The following is a 20,465-nucleotide window of genomic DNA, read 5'->3' on the forward strand; positions in this document are numbered from 1 at the left end:
TTCAGAGAGGGATCTACTAGAGTTCTAGGCCCATCATATTTATGTGAGAATCCAGGGATTCTCTGACTAGGGCCCCAGATGATGCGGTGGTATGATATTGACTGAAAGGGCCATTATTAATTGAGCTGTCTCTTTCCCTTATCCCACTTTTGTAGTCTTCTCTTAGTCTGATGACCTTAGACTTTCTTGCAGTTGTTTAAGCATTGAGTGTCATTTGTTCAGCACAACCAGAATTAGTTTTTTGGGATCTTTCTTCTTTAGGCTTTTCTGTTAGATTGTTAAGCTAATTTGGTCTAAGTCTAATCAATTAGAGAATTTATGATGCTACAGCCAGGTTTATTAGGTCTAAGTGTAATCATCAAGGACTAGGTAAGGCTTCCCCATACCTAGTATCTGTAACTTTGTTAGATGATGTGCCATCCAAAGGGGATGTAGGTAGTCCCATGTGTTAGGAAAGATCTCACCAGGTTTGAAACGACTACCCCTGCAGGTGGGCAGCTGGGGGCTTGAACCAGGTTCCTTGTGCCAGTCCTTGTGCTTCATATGGTCCTATTAGGCATATAGTAGGCTATAGCATCTAGATTTGTATAATTATACTCTTGCTATTTGCACAGTGGTGAAATCACCTAGCATTTTCCAGAATGTACCCCCATTGTTAAGCATGACAGTAATTCACAGGTCAAAACCAACTTGCTGCCCGTTTTTAAGTTTTATTGAAATGGGACATGTTTTATTATTTACATATACTGCCTGTATGTAAACACATTATGTAAACATTGTGCCGTTATGGAAAAGGCTAAAATATTTACTATTTGACTTCTTATTGAGAAAAAGATATAAAAGTCTTAATATATATTTAATCACAATCCTTGAAACCAACCAAAGGGATAAGAAGGACTGTTATTCAAAGGGACAATGGTTATAATTTTCATAAAATTATGAAAAGCCCCACTCCCTAGAAGTACAACATCCAAGCAGATAAATAGAAAGAATTACATAGCTAGGACATTTTCGGACATCTGCAGACTATCATAAGAAGTTTTCACACATAGTGGAAGAAAATGAATCACCACCAAATAGGAAGTATGAGGAACCAGCAACAATGGCTACTAAAATAAAAATTTTATATTTATTTATTTACCAAGTTAAAGTAATTGTGCTGCTGTGTATATTTACCTACCAGTCTTTTGATTAAATTAAAAATGGAAAACAAAAACTGGTTTGGAATTCTGTGCACAGAAAGCTGTTAAGTTAAGGATGACATAAAATAGCTTCTCGCAAAATGTCACACCCTGAAGAAATTGTACAAGGAGCAGTCTAGTTTTAGAAAGTAAGGCAATTTAAGCACCACTCTTCTGTGTTGTAGTTATGTCACCTACAACATATGGTTTCTGAGATTGATATAACATAAGATTGCATACAATGTTTATTTATGGACCAAAGTTGGATGAGAATTAAATCTTGCACTCACACCCATCCTGTGACCTCATTCACTGATCTATAATGTATTGTAAGTCTGAAACAATCAGTACAACACATGGATATTACTAATTGGCTGCCATATGCACAGGCATTACACTTAAGAGAAAATTCACATGGTTAATAAACATGAAAAGAGGTCCATTGTCTTTCATATTGAGTCAAAAAATTGAGACTACAGAAAGTATCAACTTTATCCATGAATTAGTGAAAATGATAATATCTCTAGCATTATTAAACATTGGGAGGATCAGTAAGAACTCATACGTCTATTGATGGACAGTGTAAATTAAAAGGGGCCAAATGGTGGCGCACCTAGTTAAGCACACATAATACCAAATGCAAAGGCCCAGATTCAAGCCCCCACTCCCCACCTGCAGGGGGTCCACAGGTGAAGCAGGTCTGCAGGTGTATGTCTTCCCTTCTCTATCTCCACATCCTCTCCCAGTTTCTCACTATCCTAGCTAATAAAAATTAGTTTAGAGAAAGGAAAAACTAGCCACTAGGAGCAGTGGATTCATTGTGCTGGCACCAAGCCCCAGTAATAACCTTGGGAGAGAGAGAGAGAGAGAGTGAGACAGAAGGAAGAAGGAGGAGGAGGGAGGAGAGAGAGGGAGAGGGAGAGAGAGAGAGAGAGAGAGAGAGAACTAACAAAACATTTAATAGCCAGTAATAGAATACACAGTTTTAGGGACAATCACTAAGAACTGATTGTGAAACAAGTTTAAAAGAGTTGAAGTTACATGGTTTTTGTTTTTTTTCTTTTAATTTTTTTTTTGTAATTGCAAAGCCTAGTTATTTTTTTTCTTTTTTTAAAATTTATTTCTTTATTGGGGAATTAATGTTTTACATTCAACAGTAAATACAATAGTTTGTACATGCATAACATTCCCCAGTTTCCCATTTAACAATACAACCCCCACTATGTCATTTATCGTCCTTCATGGACCTGTATTCTCCCCACCCACCCACCCCAGAGTCTTTTACTTGGGGGCAATATGCCAATTCCATTTCAGGTTCTACTTGTGTTTTCTTTTCTGATCTTGTTTTTCAACTTCTGCCTGAGAGAGAGATCATCCCATATTCATCCTTCTGTTTCTGACTTATTTCACTCAACATGATTTTTTCAAGGTCCATCCAAGATCGGCAAAGCCTAGTTATTATGTATGCATGATTTCAGCATTCCCAAGCTGAATTTCATTTAGAGAGAAAACATAGTTCAAGTGATTCCCTGGATTCAAACCTGGCTGGGCCACACACATGGCAAGGTACTTGCCCTACCCAGTGAAATATCCCTCTGTCCCTCCAGAGAATTTAGTGTTTTACTAAAATAAAATCACCTATAGTCAGTAGTTTATTACTGTGATATAATGTTTTCTAAAATGTTATAGTAATTAGAGCAATGAATTAGGAAAGAGGTAAACTCATACTTCAGTGGGATAGAAGAGAATAGATAAACTAGAAATAGTCAAGTGATTTTGACAATTCAATGAGGAAAAGGTGGCTCTTAAATGATCTTGGACCAACTAGATAGCCATACAAGGAAAAAGAGAACCCTAATGTCAGCTTCATATCTTAGCCCAAAATTAGCTTTAACTATAGACTGAAATAATATAAAAGCATAAAGATTTTAGGGGAAGTGGTATACACAGTAGAAGATACATGTTCAATGATCTATGTTCAGGCTCTTTGTCCCCATTTGCATAATGGGAGCTTTACAAGTGGTGAAGCAGTGCTACAGTTATCTCTCTACCGCCCCTTTCACTCCCAATTTATCACTGTCCTATCAAATAAAAATAAAAGGAAAAAAATGGCTGTTGGGAGGAGTGGATTCATCATGCAAGCACCAAACTGAAGATAATCCTCGTGGCAATAAAAAATATTTTTTAAAAAATGAAATAAAATTTTAGGAAAGAATGAGGACATGTATAGCTTGATGGCTTGATAAAGGGGTTTTAGATTACTACCAACGTCAGGATCTACATATGGAAAAATTGGATATCATCCAATAAAAATGCATGTGGAAGTAGTATGAATAAATAAGCTACTGATTAGAAGGTAACATTTGAAAACCACATTTATGACAAAAAGTATGGGGGTGGGGGTCAGGTGGTGGTGCACCTTTTTAAGCTCACATACTACAGTGCACAAGGACTCAGGTTCAAGCCCCTCGTACCCATCTTCAGGGGGAAACCTTCATGAGTGGTGAAGCAGGGATGCAGGTGTTTCTCTCTCTCCCTCTCAATTTCTCTCATCTCTATCCAATAATAAGTATTTAAAAAAAGAAATGGGATTGGGTGGTGGTGTACCATATCGACTATACACATTGCCTTACATGTGGGCCTGGGTTCAAGACCCATAGGAAGAAACTTCACGAGTAGTGGAACAGTGTTATAGGTTTCTCCTGTCTATCACTATTGAAAGGAAGGAAAAGGCCACTGGAAACAAGTCATGCAGGCACTGAGTCCCAGCAATAGACCTGGTGGACAAAAATATATAAATAACAGGGTATATACCAGTCCAGGAAATAGCTCAGCTGGCAAAATATTGGACTTCCATGCTTATTTCCACTTCAATCTCCAGCACTATACCATAGTAAGACTCTTTTATATGTAATACAATCTTTAAAAGAAATTGTATATACAATACATAAAGTCAGCAGTAGGAATAACAACTAGATAACACTACTGACTCACTGGGAGGGAGGGAGTAAAAATAACTATCTACTAATCTTGGGAGAAAGGTATAAATTACATTATGGATCCAGACCATTAGAGACCCTCTGCTACTGGAGGCAGGGATCATTAAGAAGGTCCTACCACTCATCTAAAGACCTGCCTGAGAAATTGAATGAGTCAAGACATTTAGAGAATTCCTGCCAGCCTCAGCACCTCCTACCACCAGGGTAATAACTCAGTAACAAGTACAAGTTTCACAGTCAGAAGATCAACAGCATGTGTGCTATTAAACACACACCAAAAAAGAAAAAAGCTCAAAGATGAATATGCAGCATATATTGAGACAAATTCAGTATTAAACCAGTCTACCTCAAATAACTGCTTACACTGAGCAACCATAATTCAGCTCAACTCCTGACTAGATTGATTCAGTCTCCACAGTAAAGTCTTAGAAATACAAAATATGGGGAGTTGGGCAGTAGCGCAGCGGGTTAAGCACAGGTGGCACAAAGTGCAAGGATTGGTGTAAGGTTCCTGGTTCGAGCCCCCGGCTTCCCACCTACAGGGGAGTCACTTCACAGGTGGTGAAGCAGGTCTGCAGGTGTCTTTCCCCCATGTTCCCCTCCTCTCTCCATTTCTCTCTGTCCTGTCCAACAATGACAACAATAATAATAACTACAACAACAATTAAAAAACAAGGGCAACAAAAGGGAGAATAAATAAATAAATAAAAATTTAAAAAAATATGTGTTGACCCAGAAGATAACTCGCCTTGTAGGATACATATCTTGCACCCAACCCAGGTTCAATCTGTGACACCACCTGGGAGTGCTCCAGTGCTGTGGCCTCACTCCCCCCATCTCTCTCTGTCTCTCTGAAATAAGAAGAATAAAAAAACTGATCCATGAGTGGTAAAATAATACATGTGTGAGACCTTTTACACACACATATATGTGTGTGTGTGTCATTGTGTCTTCTGTCTTATACAAGATGTCTTTTTCAGCTATAGGATTTCATGCATTCATTTATTAAATATAATTTAAATTATTTTCTTTGATTTAAATGATTTATAATGTTAATGGAGTTTAAACATATGTTTAGTATTATTACCACTAAAAATCTAGTTTCCACCATCACATTAGAGAGATAGCTCACCTGGTACAGAGCCTGCCTTCTATGTGGTGGTCCATGTTTAAACCTTGAATACTAACATATGAGCACCACTGCCCCAGGAGAAGATCTACAGCTCTGGTGTCTCTCCCTCCCTCTCTCAGAAAATTGTAGCCATTATGGAAATGTAAAATGAATTCCAATGTGATACCTCTTAGAAAGGCTAAAATCAAGAGTTTTTGACAATGAGTGTTTGCAAGAACACACCCTAACAGTAACAGGCAATATATTAAGGTGTCAGGCTACAGAATTAACATGCAAAAGTCAGTGGCACTGTTACACAAACAATAAGAAGATTATATCCATAAATCAGTCCCATTCACCATAGCAGCAAAATCAATAAAATCTCTAGGAATAAACCTAACTAAAGAAGCCAAAGATTTGTATACTGAAAGCTGTGAGTCACTATTCAAGGATATAGAAAAAGATGCAAAAAGTGGGAAAATATTCCATGCTCATGGCTTGGAAGAATTAACATCATCAAAATGAATCTTCTACCCAGAACTAAATACAAATTTAATGCAATACCCATCATGGTCCCACCAATTTTCTTGAACAGAATAGAACAAAAATTACAAACATTTATCTGGAACTAGAAAATACCTAGAATCTTGAGAAAAAGAAATAACTGGAAGCATCACATTCCCAGATCTCAGTCTATATTATAAGGCCATTGTAAGAAAAACTTCCTGGTACTGGAACAAAGTAGACACACAGAGCAGTGGAACAGAATTAAAAGTCCAGAAATAACCCCCCACATCTATGATCATCTAATTTTTTACAAGGGGGCCTAAACAATAAAATGGAGAAAATACTATTTATTTCTTCAATAAATAGTATTGGGAAAACTGGGTTTTGAAACATGTAGAAGAATGAAACCACATACAACCATAAACAAATGTAAACTCCAAATAAATCAAGAACCTGGATGTTAGATCAGCAACTCCCAAATACTTAGAGGAAAATATTGGTGAAACTTTTCCATCTAAATTTCACTGGCATCTTTAATGATACAGACCTAATTTCAAGGAAGATTAAAACAAAAACAAATCAATGGAACTACATCAAATTGAAAAGCTCCTGCAGAGCAAAAGAAACTATCTCCCAAACATCTTCTCCCTTACAGAATGGGAGAAGATGTTTACATGCCATACATCAGACAAAAGACTAATAACTAAAATATATAAAAAGCTCACTTACCAAACTTAGCAACAACAAAAAATAAATGACCCCATTCAAAAATGGGGAGAAGATATGAACAGAATAGATACAAGAGTTCAACAGACATATGAAAAAATGTTCCAAGTCATTGATTGTCAGAGAAATGCAAATAAAGACAACAAAGAGATATCGCTTCACTCCTGTGAGAATATCATAATCAGGAACAACAGCAACAACAATTGTTGGAGAGGTTATGGGGACAAAGGAACCCACCTGCACTGCTGGTGAAATGTAAATAGGTCCAATCCCTGTGGAGGACAGCCTGGAGAATCCTCACAAAGCTAGAAATGACCTTATGACCCAGCAATTCCTCTCCCAGGGATATATCCTAAGGAGTCAAACACACTCATCCAAAAAGATATGTGTATACATATATTCATAGCAGCACAATTGTAATAGCCAAAACCTGGAAGCAACCCACGTATCCAACAACAGGTGAGTGGCTGAGAAAATTGTGGTATATATACAGAATGGAATACTATTCAGCTATTAAGAATAAGAAATCCACCTTTGACCATCTTGGATGGAGGTTGAAGAAATTAAGTGAGATAAGCTACCAAGAGAAAGATGAGTATGGGATGATCTCACTCAAGCAAGTTGAAAAAGAACAGAAAGGGAAGCACAAAGCAGAACTTGGACTGGATTTAGAATATTGCATGAAAGTAAAAAACTGGATATATTCTAAACTCATTTGTAGGGAGAGAGTGGGTGTAGGGACATAGATCTATTGTGGCACAAGCAATATTAATCTATATCCCTACTAACCTATTAAAATACATAAATAAAAATTTTAAATCTAAATTTATAACCCCTTATCCTATGCTTTTGTCCGTGTTTCCTTTTTATAAATAAAGTAAAATACAACCTAACTGTAACAGTCACATATCATTAGTATAAATTTGAAATTGTACAGCCACTTTAGAAGCCAGTCTGGCAGTCTCTCAGAAAGTGTACACAAACCACCTGATCCAGCAATCCCACTTCTAGGTGAATTCAAATAAATTAAAACCTTATACGCAAAAAAAAAAAAATCTTTACAAGGGACCTGGGAGATAGCTCTATGGATAGAGCACATATTTTACCATGAGGAAGAACACTGAGTTCTGGCCACTATATGGTGCACCTGCATAGATGAAGCTTCAAAAGGGGTGGAAAATCATATGATGTCTCTGTCTGTTCCTCTAGGAGGGAAGGGCAGGATGGAGAGGGGAAAACAAAAGCAAAAAGAAAAGAAAAGGGGAATCCACATACAAGCCAGGAGACCCAGTAATAACCCTGACTGTGTATAGAGGCTTTCTTTATTCACAGCTGCCAAAAACAGGAGGGGGGGGGGAAATTCCAAATGTTCCTTAACTGAAAAATGATTAAACAATTATAATGCCTCTATTCAGTGAGACGACGTTAATGAGTAAATTTTTTTTTTTTCCTTTCTTCTCCTCCTTCTTCTTTGCCTCCAGGGTTATTGCTGGGGCTCGGTGCCTGCACTATGAATCCACTGCTCCTGGAGGCCATTTTTTCCCATTTTTGTTGCCCTTGTTGTTGTTATTATTGTTATATCTGTTGTTGTTGGATAGGACAGAGAGAAATCGAGAGAGGAGGGGAAGATAGCGAGGAGGAGAGGAAGACAGACACCTACAGACCTGCTTCACCGCATGCGAAGTGACCCCCACTGCAGGTGGAGAGCAGGGTGTTTGAACCCGGATCCTTAAGCCGGCCCTTGTGCTTCTCTCCATGTGCCCTTAACCCTGTGTGCTACTGCCCACTCTAATGAGAAATATTTTTAAAAGACAATGTGTAACAAAACAATTGAGCCTCAGATGCATTAAGTGAAAGAAATAATAGGTTAAAAGTTCTATATTAATCAATTACAGAAGCCAGACCTTCAACCTTCTGCATTCCACAGTGACCTTGGGTCCATACTCCCAAAGGGATAAAGAATAGGAAAGCTATCAGGAGAGGGAATGGGATACGGAGAGCTGGTGGTGGGAATTGTGTGGAGTTGTACCCCTCTTATCCTGTGGTTTTGTCAATATCTCCTTTTTATAAATAAAAAAAAATATATATATATATAATAACAGGTATAAAGTTTTTAAAAAGTTCTATATTATATTAGTTTTAATGTGAAATATTCTTGGGAAGGAAAAACGCAGAGACAAAGCAGAGCTGAGATTTCCTCTAGAGAGGACTTCAGAACCATAAAGGTGGGGTGATAATAACTCTGAACCTAGTCTGAGAACAGTAACGCCTGCTGGAGGTTGTTAGGGAGGAAGAAAGTGAAAAGTTTATCCCCTCCTGATACCTAACAATTCCGTGATCTAGAAAAGGGCCTAATGAAATTTCAACAGTTTGGTCAATGGGAGAAATTGATGGTTGGTCAAAACTAGAGTGGCGCCTCCTTGCGCGCCAGAGAGGCAAGTCTCATCTTCATTTTCCCCACAGCCGGGACATTTGGAAGCGGGATTTCACTCTGCCGGGAAGGCCGGTCTCCAGCCTCGCCTGTGCTGGGGCCCCTGCGGCGCTCCGGGCTGGGCGCGGCGGCCCCGAGCGCGCGGCTGTGACCCGGCGCCGCAGCCCGGGAGCCCGCGGGGAGGCGCACGCGGAGCGGAGCCCGGAGGGCAGCTGGCGGGCCTGACGCACCGGCGGGAGCTCCGGGTCTAGCCCACAGCCGGAGTGGACGCCGCGGCTCCCTGCGCCCGCCCGGGGAGGACAGCCACCGGGTCACCCCCTGCCACCCGATGGCGAGGCTGCGGGACTGCCTGCCCCGCCTGATGGTCACGATCCGGTCGCTGCTCTTCTGGTCCCTGGTCTACTGCTACTGCGGGCTCTGCGCCTCCGTCTACCTGCTCAAACTTTTGTGGAGCATCGGCAAGGGACCTGCGCAAACCTTCCGGCGGGTGGCCAGGGAGCAGCCCCCGGCGTGCTTGAACGACCCCTCTTTGGGTACCCACTGCTACGTGCGGATCAAGGTGAAGGCCGGCGCGGGCTGACGGCAGCGGGAGGGAACGTGAGGGCAACGAGAGCGCAGGCTGCAGGGCTGCTCCTTCCATGACGCCGCCTGCCCGGCCTAGTGTCCCCGGGGCTCCCGGCCTCCTGGGGCACGTGGGGAGGGGACGATGTGGAGGGGCGAGAGGCAAGGTGTGTGTGTGTGCGTGCGTGTGTGCGTGTGCGTGTGCGTGTGTGGTGTATCCTCTTGTATTACTGCCTTCTCCTCTGCCACAATTCAGAACAGTTCTTTCTGCTCCTTTGACTGTAGGTGCAAAGTGCCTCCTTGTCACCTTTTTGCCCTTTAGAGCTGCTGTAGGGAATTGTTGTGAACGGTGAGGAGGCTGTCCTTGCCCAGATTTTACTAAACAGACTAAGTCATGGAAAATCAGGCGTTTGATCAGCAGAATAGAGCATTCGTTGATTACCTAAGTCGATGAAACAATGATCAGCCTGTTATTTGTTTAGATAGAGGCAGAGTGTGTGGAAGAAACCACAGCACTGTAGCTTTCTTCAATGCAGTGAGGTCTGGGCTCTGACCTGGGTGGCATATATGACAAAGCAGCACACTATCCAAGTGAGCTACTTCACTGACCCAACAACAGTTAAGTGTTGTATGTTTGTAGAGAAGGAAGTAGACTTCAAAAGTTAAAAACCAAAGAGATGGAATCAAAAGTAAAGTGTCAGTCAGGCATGTAGACTTGAATTGTCCATGCTGGTCCCCAGCCTCCTCTCAGCCTACGGATATTCTATTTCCTGAGATTCCAGGTGGTGAATGGAAATGGTCCCTTGTGATGCACCCTACAGTCTGACTCACATGTCTTTCAAAACTAGTCACACATGAGAAGATATTTATGTCATCAAGCTGGGGATTCCTGGTAGGAGCTAGATTGCCCAGCAGCTGGAGTTTAGAAGACCACTTTCTCACTCTAGCCTGCCCATGACAGTTGAATCAAATAGGTTAATATTTGAAAGAGGAAAGAGAGGAAGAAAGAAGGAGAGAAAGAAAGAAAGAAAGAAAGAAAGAAAGAAAGAAAGAAAGAAAGAAAAAGGAAGACCAGAATTCAGAGCAGTGCTGGCACTGAATAAGTTTAGTGTTATTTGTCAACTACTAAATCAATTCTAGTGTCTACAGTATTTCATCTCCCAAGACTCACCACTAATTAAAGAAGTTGTTGAACTTCTAGGAAGTACTTGAAGGCAAAGTCAAATTTGTTATTTTCACTAATCTGATGAATTATAAAACCTGAAAATGCAATGGAATGTGAAACTGACATACCTAATATAACACCTTTCTTTTGACTTTGGCCACCAAAAGTGTTAGTTTATCCAGAGACAAATGTCATTTTTAAAAAATTATTTTATTATTATTTTTTAATTTTTTTCTCTTTTGTTGCCCTCGTCGTTTTATTGTTGATGTGATCATTATTGCTGTTATTGATGTCATTGTTGTTGGATAAAACAGAGAAATGAAGAGAGGAGGGGAAGACAGAAGGGGGCAGAAAGATAGACACCTGCAGACCTACTTCACCGCTTGTGAAGCAACCTTCCTGCAGGTGGGGAGCCAGTCTTTGCTCCTGGCGCCATATGTGCTTAACCCACTGTGCTACAGCCAGATCCCCGACAAATGTCGTTTTTTAAAGAGAAGTAGGGCAAGTGAAAGTGGAAGGTCTAGTCATAACCTTACTCCCAGTGTGACCCCTCTTATTATCTTTGTACTCAATCTCTAAACTTGGAAAAAAAAAAAAAAAGCATTAGAGTTGAATTAGATGTCTAAGCTTTTTTTTTTTTTTTTCCCCACATCTGAAAACCCAATTGCTTGGACAACTTAATATAAAAACCCATTTTCTGTGATTAGTATTTTTTCTTGATTCCTTTTCTTCTTTCTTTGACTTCTTTCCATTTTTATTTGCTATTTTATCTTTTCTCTCTTCAGTTTGCTTTGCATTCATTTGATGTATTCCTATTTCATTTCCATGATCTTTTTTTTTTCATTTTGTTTGTTTGTTTGATAGAGTGTGAGACAGAAAGAGAGACACCTTTAGCACTGCTCCACAGTCTTGTCTCCACATACAGAGTGGAAGTTTTAAGCATTCAGAGCACTAGAAATGCACTAATGTTTCAGGAGGAGCAGGCAGTGAGGGGAACTTCCCAACTTAAAATAATAATGTGGGAAGGAGAGACCTAAAAATAAGGAAAGGAGGTGTGAATTATATAACTGATAGCACAGCTCTTGATGGCAAGCTGAGAAAAGTGCATGACTAGGAGGTAAACATGACAGGAATAAAACTCAGATCAGAATTATTTACATACCCTGTGGAATTTGAATAAGATAAAATGTGGCACTGAAGTAAGATGAAGATCACAAATTGTGGCATTGTTTCAAAAGCCTCTAACATGTGCATTGACTTATAAGTAGAGTCAGAAACAAAGGTACTATGAAAGGGTCTCCAGAAAAGTAAATCTGATGACTTACTCTAGGCTTTGAGTTTTGCTTTATTCTTTATTAAAATTAATAAAATATTTTGATTTTTTTGACAGACAATAAAAATAGAATGGCAGATAGATAGTTTAGAAATAGTGCACTAGGGGGCCTGGCAATAGCCCAGTGGGTTAAGCGTACATGATGCAAAGACCAGTGAAAGGATCCTGGTTCGAGCCCCCGGCTCCCCACCTGCGGGGTGGGGGTAGGGTTGCTTCACAGACAGTGAAGCAGGTCTGCAGGTGTCTGTCTTTCTCTTCCCCTCTCTGTCTTCCAGTCCTCTCTTGATTTCTTTCTGTCCTATCCTACACAGACAGCAATAGCAACAACAATAATAATGATAAACAACAAGGGCAACAAAAGAAAAAAAAAAAAAGCCTCCAAGGCAGTGGATTCCTAGTGCAGGCACCAAGCCCCAGAAATAACCCTGGAGGCAAAAAAAAAAAAAAAAAAGAAAGAAAAGAAAGACTTTTCTTTTTAAGTATAAAATACAAATAAATTGAGAGACTGATAGTTTAGCAGGTAAAGCACACTCCTTACCATGTGTGATGTTCTGGGTTCTATCCCCAGCATCACATGAGGGCACCGTGGAGAACAACACCAAAAGGAATTCCACTTGTGGTGGAGTAAACCATTGGTATCTCTCCCTCTCTCTCCTCTCTATCTATCACTTTTCTCTCTCTTTCTCTCCGGGATAAAATAATTGGTCCAAAGAAGTTATCTGGTGGTATTGTGAATACATGAAGCCCTAGGTCCATTCCCTGGCACCACATAAAAATAAAATAAAGTGTTTTTTCCCCCCAGTAATGCAGAAGTAGTGAGTGCTATCCATTGACAGTTCAACATACAAAATACAATACCATCTCATTCTCTTTTTCTTTTTAAACTGCAGGATTCAGGATTAAGGTTTCATTATGTTGCTGCTGGAGAAAGAGGCAAACCACTTATGTTGCTGCTTCATGGATTTCCAGAGTTCTGGTAAATCTACTATGTGTTTGGCATTAAAGACTAATCTTATTCTCATTTTCTTGTAGTGACTAGATCTTAGTCTATTATTGCTTGCCCAGAGTCATCATTCCTGAATATTTTTGAGTCATAGGAATGACTTTCTTGTGTTCGAAAGCAACATGCATGTTACCATCCTAACTTACTTTTGAGAATTAAAGAAGTCTATTTTAGTATTTCAAATATTGGAAATGTTAAGTAACAAAGGATTTTTATAGTATTTATTATGGGGAAAGTATGACACTGAGTGGGAGAAGGGATTTTGAAAGATACCAAAGGTTTGTTTGTTTTTTAGTTTTTTTTTAAATCTTTATTTACTTGATAGAGACAGCCAGAAATCAAAAAGGAAGGGGGTGATAGAGAGGGAGAGAGACAGAGAGACAGAGAGTACTTGCAGTACTGCTTCACTCACAAAGCTTTCCCCCTGCAAGTGGGAACCAGGACTGGAACCTGGGTCCTTGCGCATTGTAAAGTGTGTGCTTAGCCAGGTGCGCCACCACCCGGCCCCAGACACCAAAGGTTTACAAGTTCCTGTTAGCTGGAATATTTCTGTTAGGCTCGGGATAAGGGAAAAAGAAAGAGAGAAAGAGGGAGAGAAAAGAAACTACAAATGAATGATTTCCTGTGCAAAAAGCAACACTAATATAAATGCAGGATAAACTAGAGAACTACATATTTCACATTAGGAAGGAATTCTACAGCCCTAAATATACAGTTACGGGGCCAGGCAGTGGCACACTGGGTCAAGCACACATAGTAATAAGTGCAAGGACCTGCTCAAGGATCTAGTTCGAGCCCTAGCTCCCCACCTTTGGGAGAGTTGCGGGGGGGTTGCTTCACAAGTGGTGAAGCAGGTGTCTATCTTTCTTTCTCCTTCTCTATCTTCCCCTCCCTTTTCAATTTCTCTCTGTCTTACCAAAAAAAAAAAAAAAAAAAAGGCCTCCAGGAGCAGTGGATTCATAATGCTGGCACAGAGGCCCAGCAATAACCCTGGAGGAAAAAAAAAAAATACAAAGTTATTAGTTACCTCAGAGAAAATGGTCTGTTCTTTACACCCCACAGAGCCAACTAATTACAGTAGAAAACAACACATGATTAGGGGTTCAGGAGATGACCTTTCAGGTAAAGAGTAGGCTTTACCATGTGTAAGGCCCTACATTTGATCCTGTGTACAACACCAAAGGAACTCTATGGATGGTAGAGCCATCCATAGATTATATAATTTTAATATTGGGTCAAGGAGATAACTTAGCAAGTATAGTGCAGGTCTCACCATATATATAAGAGCCTGGGTTTGATCCATAATACCACATATTCCAAAGTATCTGGCCTCTCTTTCTCTCCATTATCTCTCTCGCTTAATCTCCTGACCTTTTAGAAAATGAACGTCGAGACCCAAAAGCTGGTTCAGTAGATAAAGCCTTGGACTCAAGCATGAGGTCCTGAGTTTAATTTCTGGCATCACATGTGCCAGAGTGATGCTCTGATTCACTCCTCCTCCACTTCCTCCTCCTCTCTTTCTCACTAATAAGAATTTTTTTAAATGAACATCTTTTAAAAAGGTACATATCATAGTGATGAAAAGAAAACCTTTTAAGAAAAAAACAGAGCTCTTCTCAGCTCTTGATTATGGTGGCGTGGGGGAGTGAACCTGGGATCTTGGAGCCCCATGCTTTAGAATCTGTTTGCATAACCATTATGCTATCTCCCCCATCCAAGAAAAGATTTTTTTGAACTTGATGTGTATGATTAATGAATTAACTAGGCCCATATATAGATGAAAAACATTTCTTTGCATTCGCTCAAAGGTAGATCATGTGGTATTTTCAAAATTTTTGGAGAATGCCTTGTCCTCAAATTTCTTCCTTACTATCACTCTTAACACTTAGATTTTTTCATTGTATAGTCTTTACCTCCTGTGTTAAAGATTCTGTGTCATACACAGTCCTGATTCAAATGTACCCATCTCTGAAAAAAGTATTATCTTAATACACTGTAGTCATTACATTATAAGTGAAAATGACTTTGTTAATAAATACAGTGAGAATACTAATGCACTAGGAAGAATTAAGCATTGAAGAAGAAAATAAATAAGTGAAAAAAATTAATGGTAACATGCATTTTATTTTTTATTATTTTATTTTATTTGCCTCTAGGGTTATCACTGGGGCTTGGTGCTGCACTGAGTCCACTGCTCCTGGTGGATTTTTTTCCCCATTTTTTGTTGGACAGAACAAAGAGAAATTGAGAGAGGAGGAGAAGATAGAGAGGGAGAAAGATAGATACTTGCAGACCTGCTTCACCACTTGTGAGGCATATCCCCTGCAGGTGAAGAGCAGTGGCAGGAGGGGGGGAACCTCTAACCCAGATCCTTGCATGGGTTCCTGCATGTAGTACTGTGTGCTTAACCAGGTGTGCCACTGCCCAGCCCCCTGTAACATGTACTTTATTTAAGCCTTGTAGTTGCTTTTCTGAAATTGACAGTGCCAGAAAGAATGAAGTGACGCAGTGCACTTCATTGTTGAACTTCAAGATTAACCTTTGGTACTTGTCTTCAGTATAAAGGAATTAAAGTGATATGATAGCATTCAGGGATTTCTTGTCTTCCGATTTCACCCCTTATAGAAAGATTAGAGAATGTGTTAAAAGTTAACCAACAATTTAGCATTACTTTATTGCATTTAAGTTTTTAGATTTATTTATCTCAATGAGAATCAGAGAAAGGGACTAGAGCACTGGTCAGCTCAAACTTACAGAGGTGCAATGGATAGAAACTGGAACTTCTGAGCTTCACACGTGAAAACTTGGTGTGCTACTACTCATGCTAACTCCCTAGCCCACTCCAACATTTAAAATATATATTTTATTAGGTAGGATAGAGACAGAGAGAAAATGAGGGGGAAGGGAGAATAGAGAAGTAGAGAGGAAGAGAGACTGTTAGTCACTTGTAAGACAAAGCAGAAGATTGATATGTAGATAATAAAGGGATGGGCCATAGTAGCATGGATGCAGGGTGCTTTGTGAGCCCTGCCAAGCTCAACCACATCTGCACAATTTCCCAACAGGCCTGTATAACTTCCAAGTCCCTTTCAGTCTGTGTTTGCAGTCCATGTTCACATCTGGGGACATTCTAGGTTGCACTCATTTCAGAACTAGTCTTCTTTGAGTGGCAGAGTAGGCTGACCCAGCCTCCCTTCAGAGAGTGGGGCAGACCCTACCATTGCTGCTGCTCTACAGTGAGGGCAAGGTCCTGGAGAGGCCCACAGTAGTGCTTATGATGATGTTCCTGATGGAAGTGACCAGTGATGGTGGAGAGGGGGATCTATTAGGTCTCGGCCCATCATATCTATGTGGGAATCCAAGGATTCCCTGACTAGAACCCCAAATGATGGGGTGGCTTGGCATTGGCCAAAAAGGCCATCATTAAAGTGTGCCGGTTTCTTGCCCCTATCTAGCTTTTGTAGTCCTTACTTTATCTGACAAGATTAGACTTCCTCCCAGCTGCTACATCATGAGTGTCATTTGTCGTACCAAACTGAGACTGGGTTTGTGGGATCTGGCCTCAAGCTAGGGAGGGAATAGACCTAGGGTTTATTTAAGTGGTATCTAAGTTAACCTTAAGTTTTATTGCCTTTTACTTGTGTGATGACTAGAATGTAGGTTGTTACAGGGACAATACTTGTCCTTTAGTTGATATATACATATACTTTTGCCAGTATAGCTCTTGGCTAATTGTGTACAGTGTTTCTTCTAAAGATTATGAAGGGGGTGACATTTATGCTGTTGTCAGAAGAGATTAGGGGATATATCTTACTTTCTTTTGTGTAGTTAATTAAGTAGATAAAGTGATTGAGGGAAGTGAAGTAGGGGGTAGGAGAAGAGGGTGTCTAGGCCTAAGTAGTAGATATTTGATTAGATACTTTATGGTATCTTCTTTAGGTCTTTCTACTTGCTTGCTGAGCTTATGTCTAATCACAGCACACTACTGAGCACTTTTACTTTGAAATATATAGTTTCCCATAACTTATAGATGCATGTGTACACGTACACTGTCCCTGAGGCCCTGGTCTATATCTAGGGTCTGTAACTTTATTAGAGAGTGCACCATTTGAAATGGCATTGCATATAAGTCTTGTGCTATACCCACTGAGTCACCTTCACTGCCTTGCTGGGTTTTCTTTCTTTGTCTCTCTCCATCTCTCTCCCTCCACTTTCTCTCTCTTTAAATATGTTTATTTATTAAATGAGAGAGTGAGGGAGAGAAAGAGAGAGGGGGAGAGGAAGAGAGAGAGAGAATCAGAGCTCATGTGATGCCAAGGATCAAACTCCAAACCTTATACTTGAATTCTAAAATCCAGTCCTGGGCTGCAGTGGGTATTCTTCCTTAATATTTACTTTGTCTCGTTATTTTCAAATGAGAGAGAGAGGGAGAATGGGAGAGAGAGAGAGAGAGAGAGAGAGAGAGAGATATCAACTTGGGCTTATTGTGGTGCTGGAGACTGAATTTGGAATCTATGGTGTCTCAGGCATAAAAGGCTTTTTGCTATCTTTCCAGCCCCAGATGTTCTTAAAATGGTAAGGAAATACCAAGCAAGATACACATTTATAAGCCCTATAGCTAATTTAGCCCAAAATAAAGCTGTTTGTCAAAGGAAGAGTTTCTCCCACTCTCCTTAATTTACATCACTTTTAAAAATATGTTGAGCTGATGCAGGCGGTTTCTTTGAGTTTTCATCACCAGCTGAATAGAATGCATCAGTACTCAAGTACTGAGACAGGGAGGGATCTTCATACACACAGCTGAGCACAAAGGCTGATGACTGACCTTTTCTCTTATGTGAAAGGAAATCTACATCTGAAAGAGGTCAGCCTGTAAACCAAGAGTCTCCCCTATGTAACAACTAGGGAAGGATAGGACAGAGAGAAATTGAGAGAAGAGGGGAAGGTAAAGAGGGGGTAGAGAAAGAGAGAAACATATTCCCCCCCCCCCCCACACACACACAGGTGGGAAGGTGGTTCTCTAAATGGGATCCTTGCGCAAGTCTCTGTGCTTTGTACTATGTGTGCTTAACCCGGTGTGCTGCCACCTGCCTCCACCCCCCTTTTTAAACTAATAGAACCACTCAGCCCTGCCAACTGCTAGAACAAAAGCAGAGCCTCAGACACTAGTCTTGTGTGCTACCACTGCACATCTCCCTGGCCCAATAAATTGCTCTTTTTTTTTCTTAAAGAATCTTCTGCTATTAAAGTTACTAGGAAAAAGATAATGTGAGTGAAAAGAGCTAGTTTTGTTTACTTATAGTATTTTAGGAGTTAGAAATGTTATAATGCATTTATTTCATTCCTGTATCAAGGAGGTCGTTTTCATTTTACTTCTATAAATGGCATGTCTATCAACCTATCATGGTGCATTTTCTTTTTTCAGTTTAAGGTTAAAGTGTAAATTAATGTGCTTTATGAAATTTAAGAAGATTACACTTGACAGCTATTCTTTTTCTATTTATTAAAGTAATAGTTATCCTATTAGAAATGTTTAAGATATTGTTTAGCTTCACTTACTGATAACAGCAGTAGTTCAATTTACATGTAAGACAATTTCAGTTATTCATAATACTATGTTTGCATACTCTCTAATGTGATTTTAAGTCTATAATGTTTTAGGATTGTACATACTAAGTCAATTTTCTACCTTGTATGTACAAGTCCTGTGTGCTGCCACTGAGCATCTCCCTGACCCAAGAAATTGCTTTTTAAAAAAAATAATCTTCTACTATTAATTAAAATTACTCAAAAAAGATAATGTGGCTGAAAATAAATAGCTTTGTAGATAATATTTTGGGAATTATAAATTTTGTAATATATTTTATGCTAATCTCTATATAAATTCTAAATGAAGACACAGATACTTAAGCTATTAAAAATATTAATAGAACATATTAATAGGAATAGAATCTAAATTTTCCAAGAATAGGTTTCTAATTTTAGTTATTCCAGGACTTGAACTGGGGTAGAAGTTTTAATGAACAACTGGTACTCTTAGTACTGTCATGATTCAGTGTTTTCATTTGCTTGTTGTTTCACTTATTTAGCAAATTTTATTTGAGCTCAGACATAGGCTAGATATTCTACCAAACAATTCAGAAAGCTCATAGTCAAACAGAAGAGCCCAAGACAGGTCATTATAAAGCACAAAACCAGAGGAGTGGGAGATAGCCCACCTGTTTGAGCACATACTTCACCATGTTTGAAGACCCTGGTTCAAGCCCCCAGCTACCACATGGGAGCATCAGGTAAAGGGGAAACTTCACAAACAGTGAAGCAATGCTATAGTATTTCTCCTCCTAGTCTCTCTGTTTCTCTCTCCTGCACTCTTTCACACTTTCTATCTTTCAACTTCTTCTACCTCTGGAGGAAAAAAGAAAGAGAGAGAGAGAGAAAGAGAGAGAGAGAGAGAGAGAGAGGGAGAAAGAAAGAAAGAAAGAAAGGAAGAAAGAAAGAGAAAGGGAATCTGGTAGAATCATACAGACATGGAGACCTATTGAAACCCTGGTGACTAGGGGCTGGGTAGTGGGGCACCTTGTTAAGCAAACTTGTTATCATGTGCAAGTACTCAGATTCAAGCTCACACTCCCCACCTGCAGGGGGGAGCTTCCCAAGCAGTGAAGCGGTACTGCAGGTATATCTCTCTCGCTCCCAATCTCTCTCTCCCTTCTCAACTTCTCTCTGACTCTATCCAAAGTAATAATAAATAAATAATTGAGGAGATACAAAGAGAGAAATCTGCAGTACTTGCTTCATCCTGCAGGTGGGGACTGGGGGCTTGAACCAGGTTCCTTGCACACTGTTAATGTGTGTGCTCTGCCAGATGCACAGCTGTCTTCCTCTCTATCTCTCCCTCCCCTTTCAATTTCTCTCTGTCCTATCAAATAAAGGTGAAACAAAAAAGGAATAAAATGGCCTCTAGGTATGGTGGATTTGTTGTACAGGCCCTCAAACCCCAGCAATAACCCTGGTGGCAATTTTTAAAAAAGAGAGAGAGAGAGAGAGAGATAAGGAGAAAGGAAGGAAGGTAGGTAGGGAAATAGGTAGGAAGGAGGGAGAACCCTGGTAACAAGACAAATAAATAAATAAACAAACAAACATACATACTGCGCTGCAGAGTGTACATACAAATGCAGGAGTATAGAAAATAGGATGTTAAGGGAGTCGGGCTGTAGCGCAGCGGGTTAAACGCAGGTGGCGCAAAGCACAAGGACCGGCATAAGGATCCCGATTCGAACCCCGGCTCCCCACCTGCAGGGGAGTCGCTTCACAGGCGGTGAAGCAGGTCTGCAGGTGTCTGTCTTTCTCTCCTCCTCTCTGTCTTCCCCTCCTCTCTCCATTTCTCTCTGTCCTATCCAACAACGACAACAACAACAATAACTACAACAATAAAAAAACAACAAGGG

At 40.1% G+C, this 20,465-nt stretch overlaps 1 protein-coding gene across 2 annotated transcripts in view; it reads left to right on the forward strand.

Moving 5' to 3' along the window:
* Window positions 1–9,099: 9,099 nt before the first annotated feature.
* Window positions 9,100–20,465, forward strand: part of EPHX4 (epoxide hydrolase 4) — a 57,844-nt gene continuing 46,478 nt past the window's right edge. Inside the window, exons 1-2 of one of the 2 annotated variants that reach the window (XM_060202066.1) lie at window positions 9,100–9,514; window positions 12,905–12,990. In XM_060202066.1, coding sequence (XP_060058049.1) covers window positions 9,284–9,514; window positions 12,905–12,990 — 317 coding nt within the window. In that variant the 5' untranslated portion in view covers window positions 9,100–9,283. The remainder of the gene's footprint in view (window positions 9,515–12,904; window positions 12,991–20,465) is intronic. The other variant, XM_007524669.3, reaches the window with a different exon arrangement.

The sequence above is a fragment of the Erinaceus europaeus genome, chromosome 11 (genome assembly GCF_950295315.1).
Source record: "Erinaceus europaeus chromosome 11, mEriEur2.1, whole genome shotgun sequence".
Classification (NCBI taxonomy): Eukaryota; Metazoa; Chordata; class Mammalia; order Eulipotyphla; family Erinaceidae; genus Erinaceus; species Erinaceus europaeus.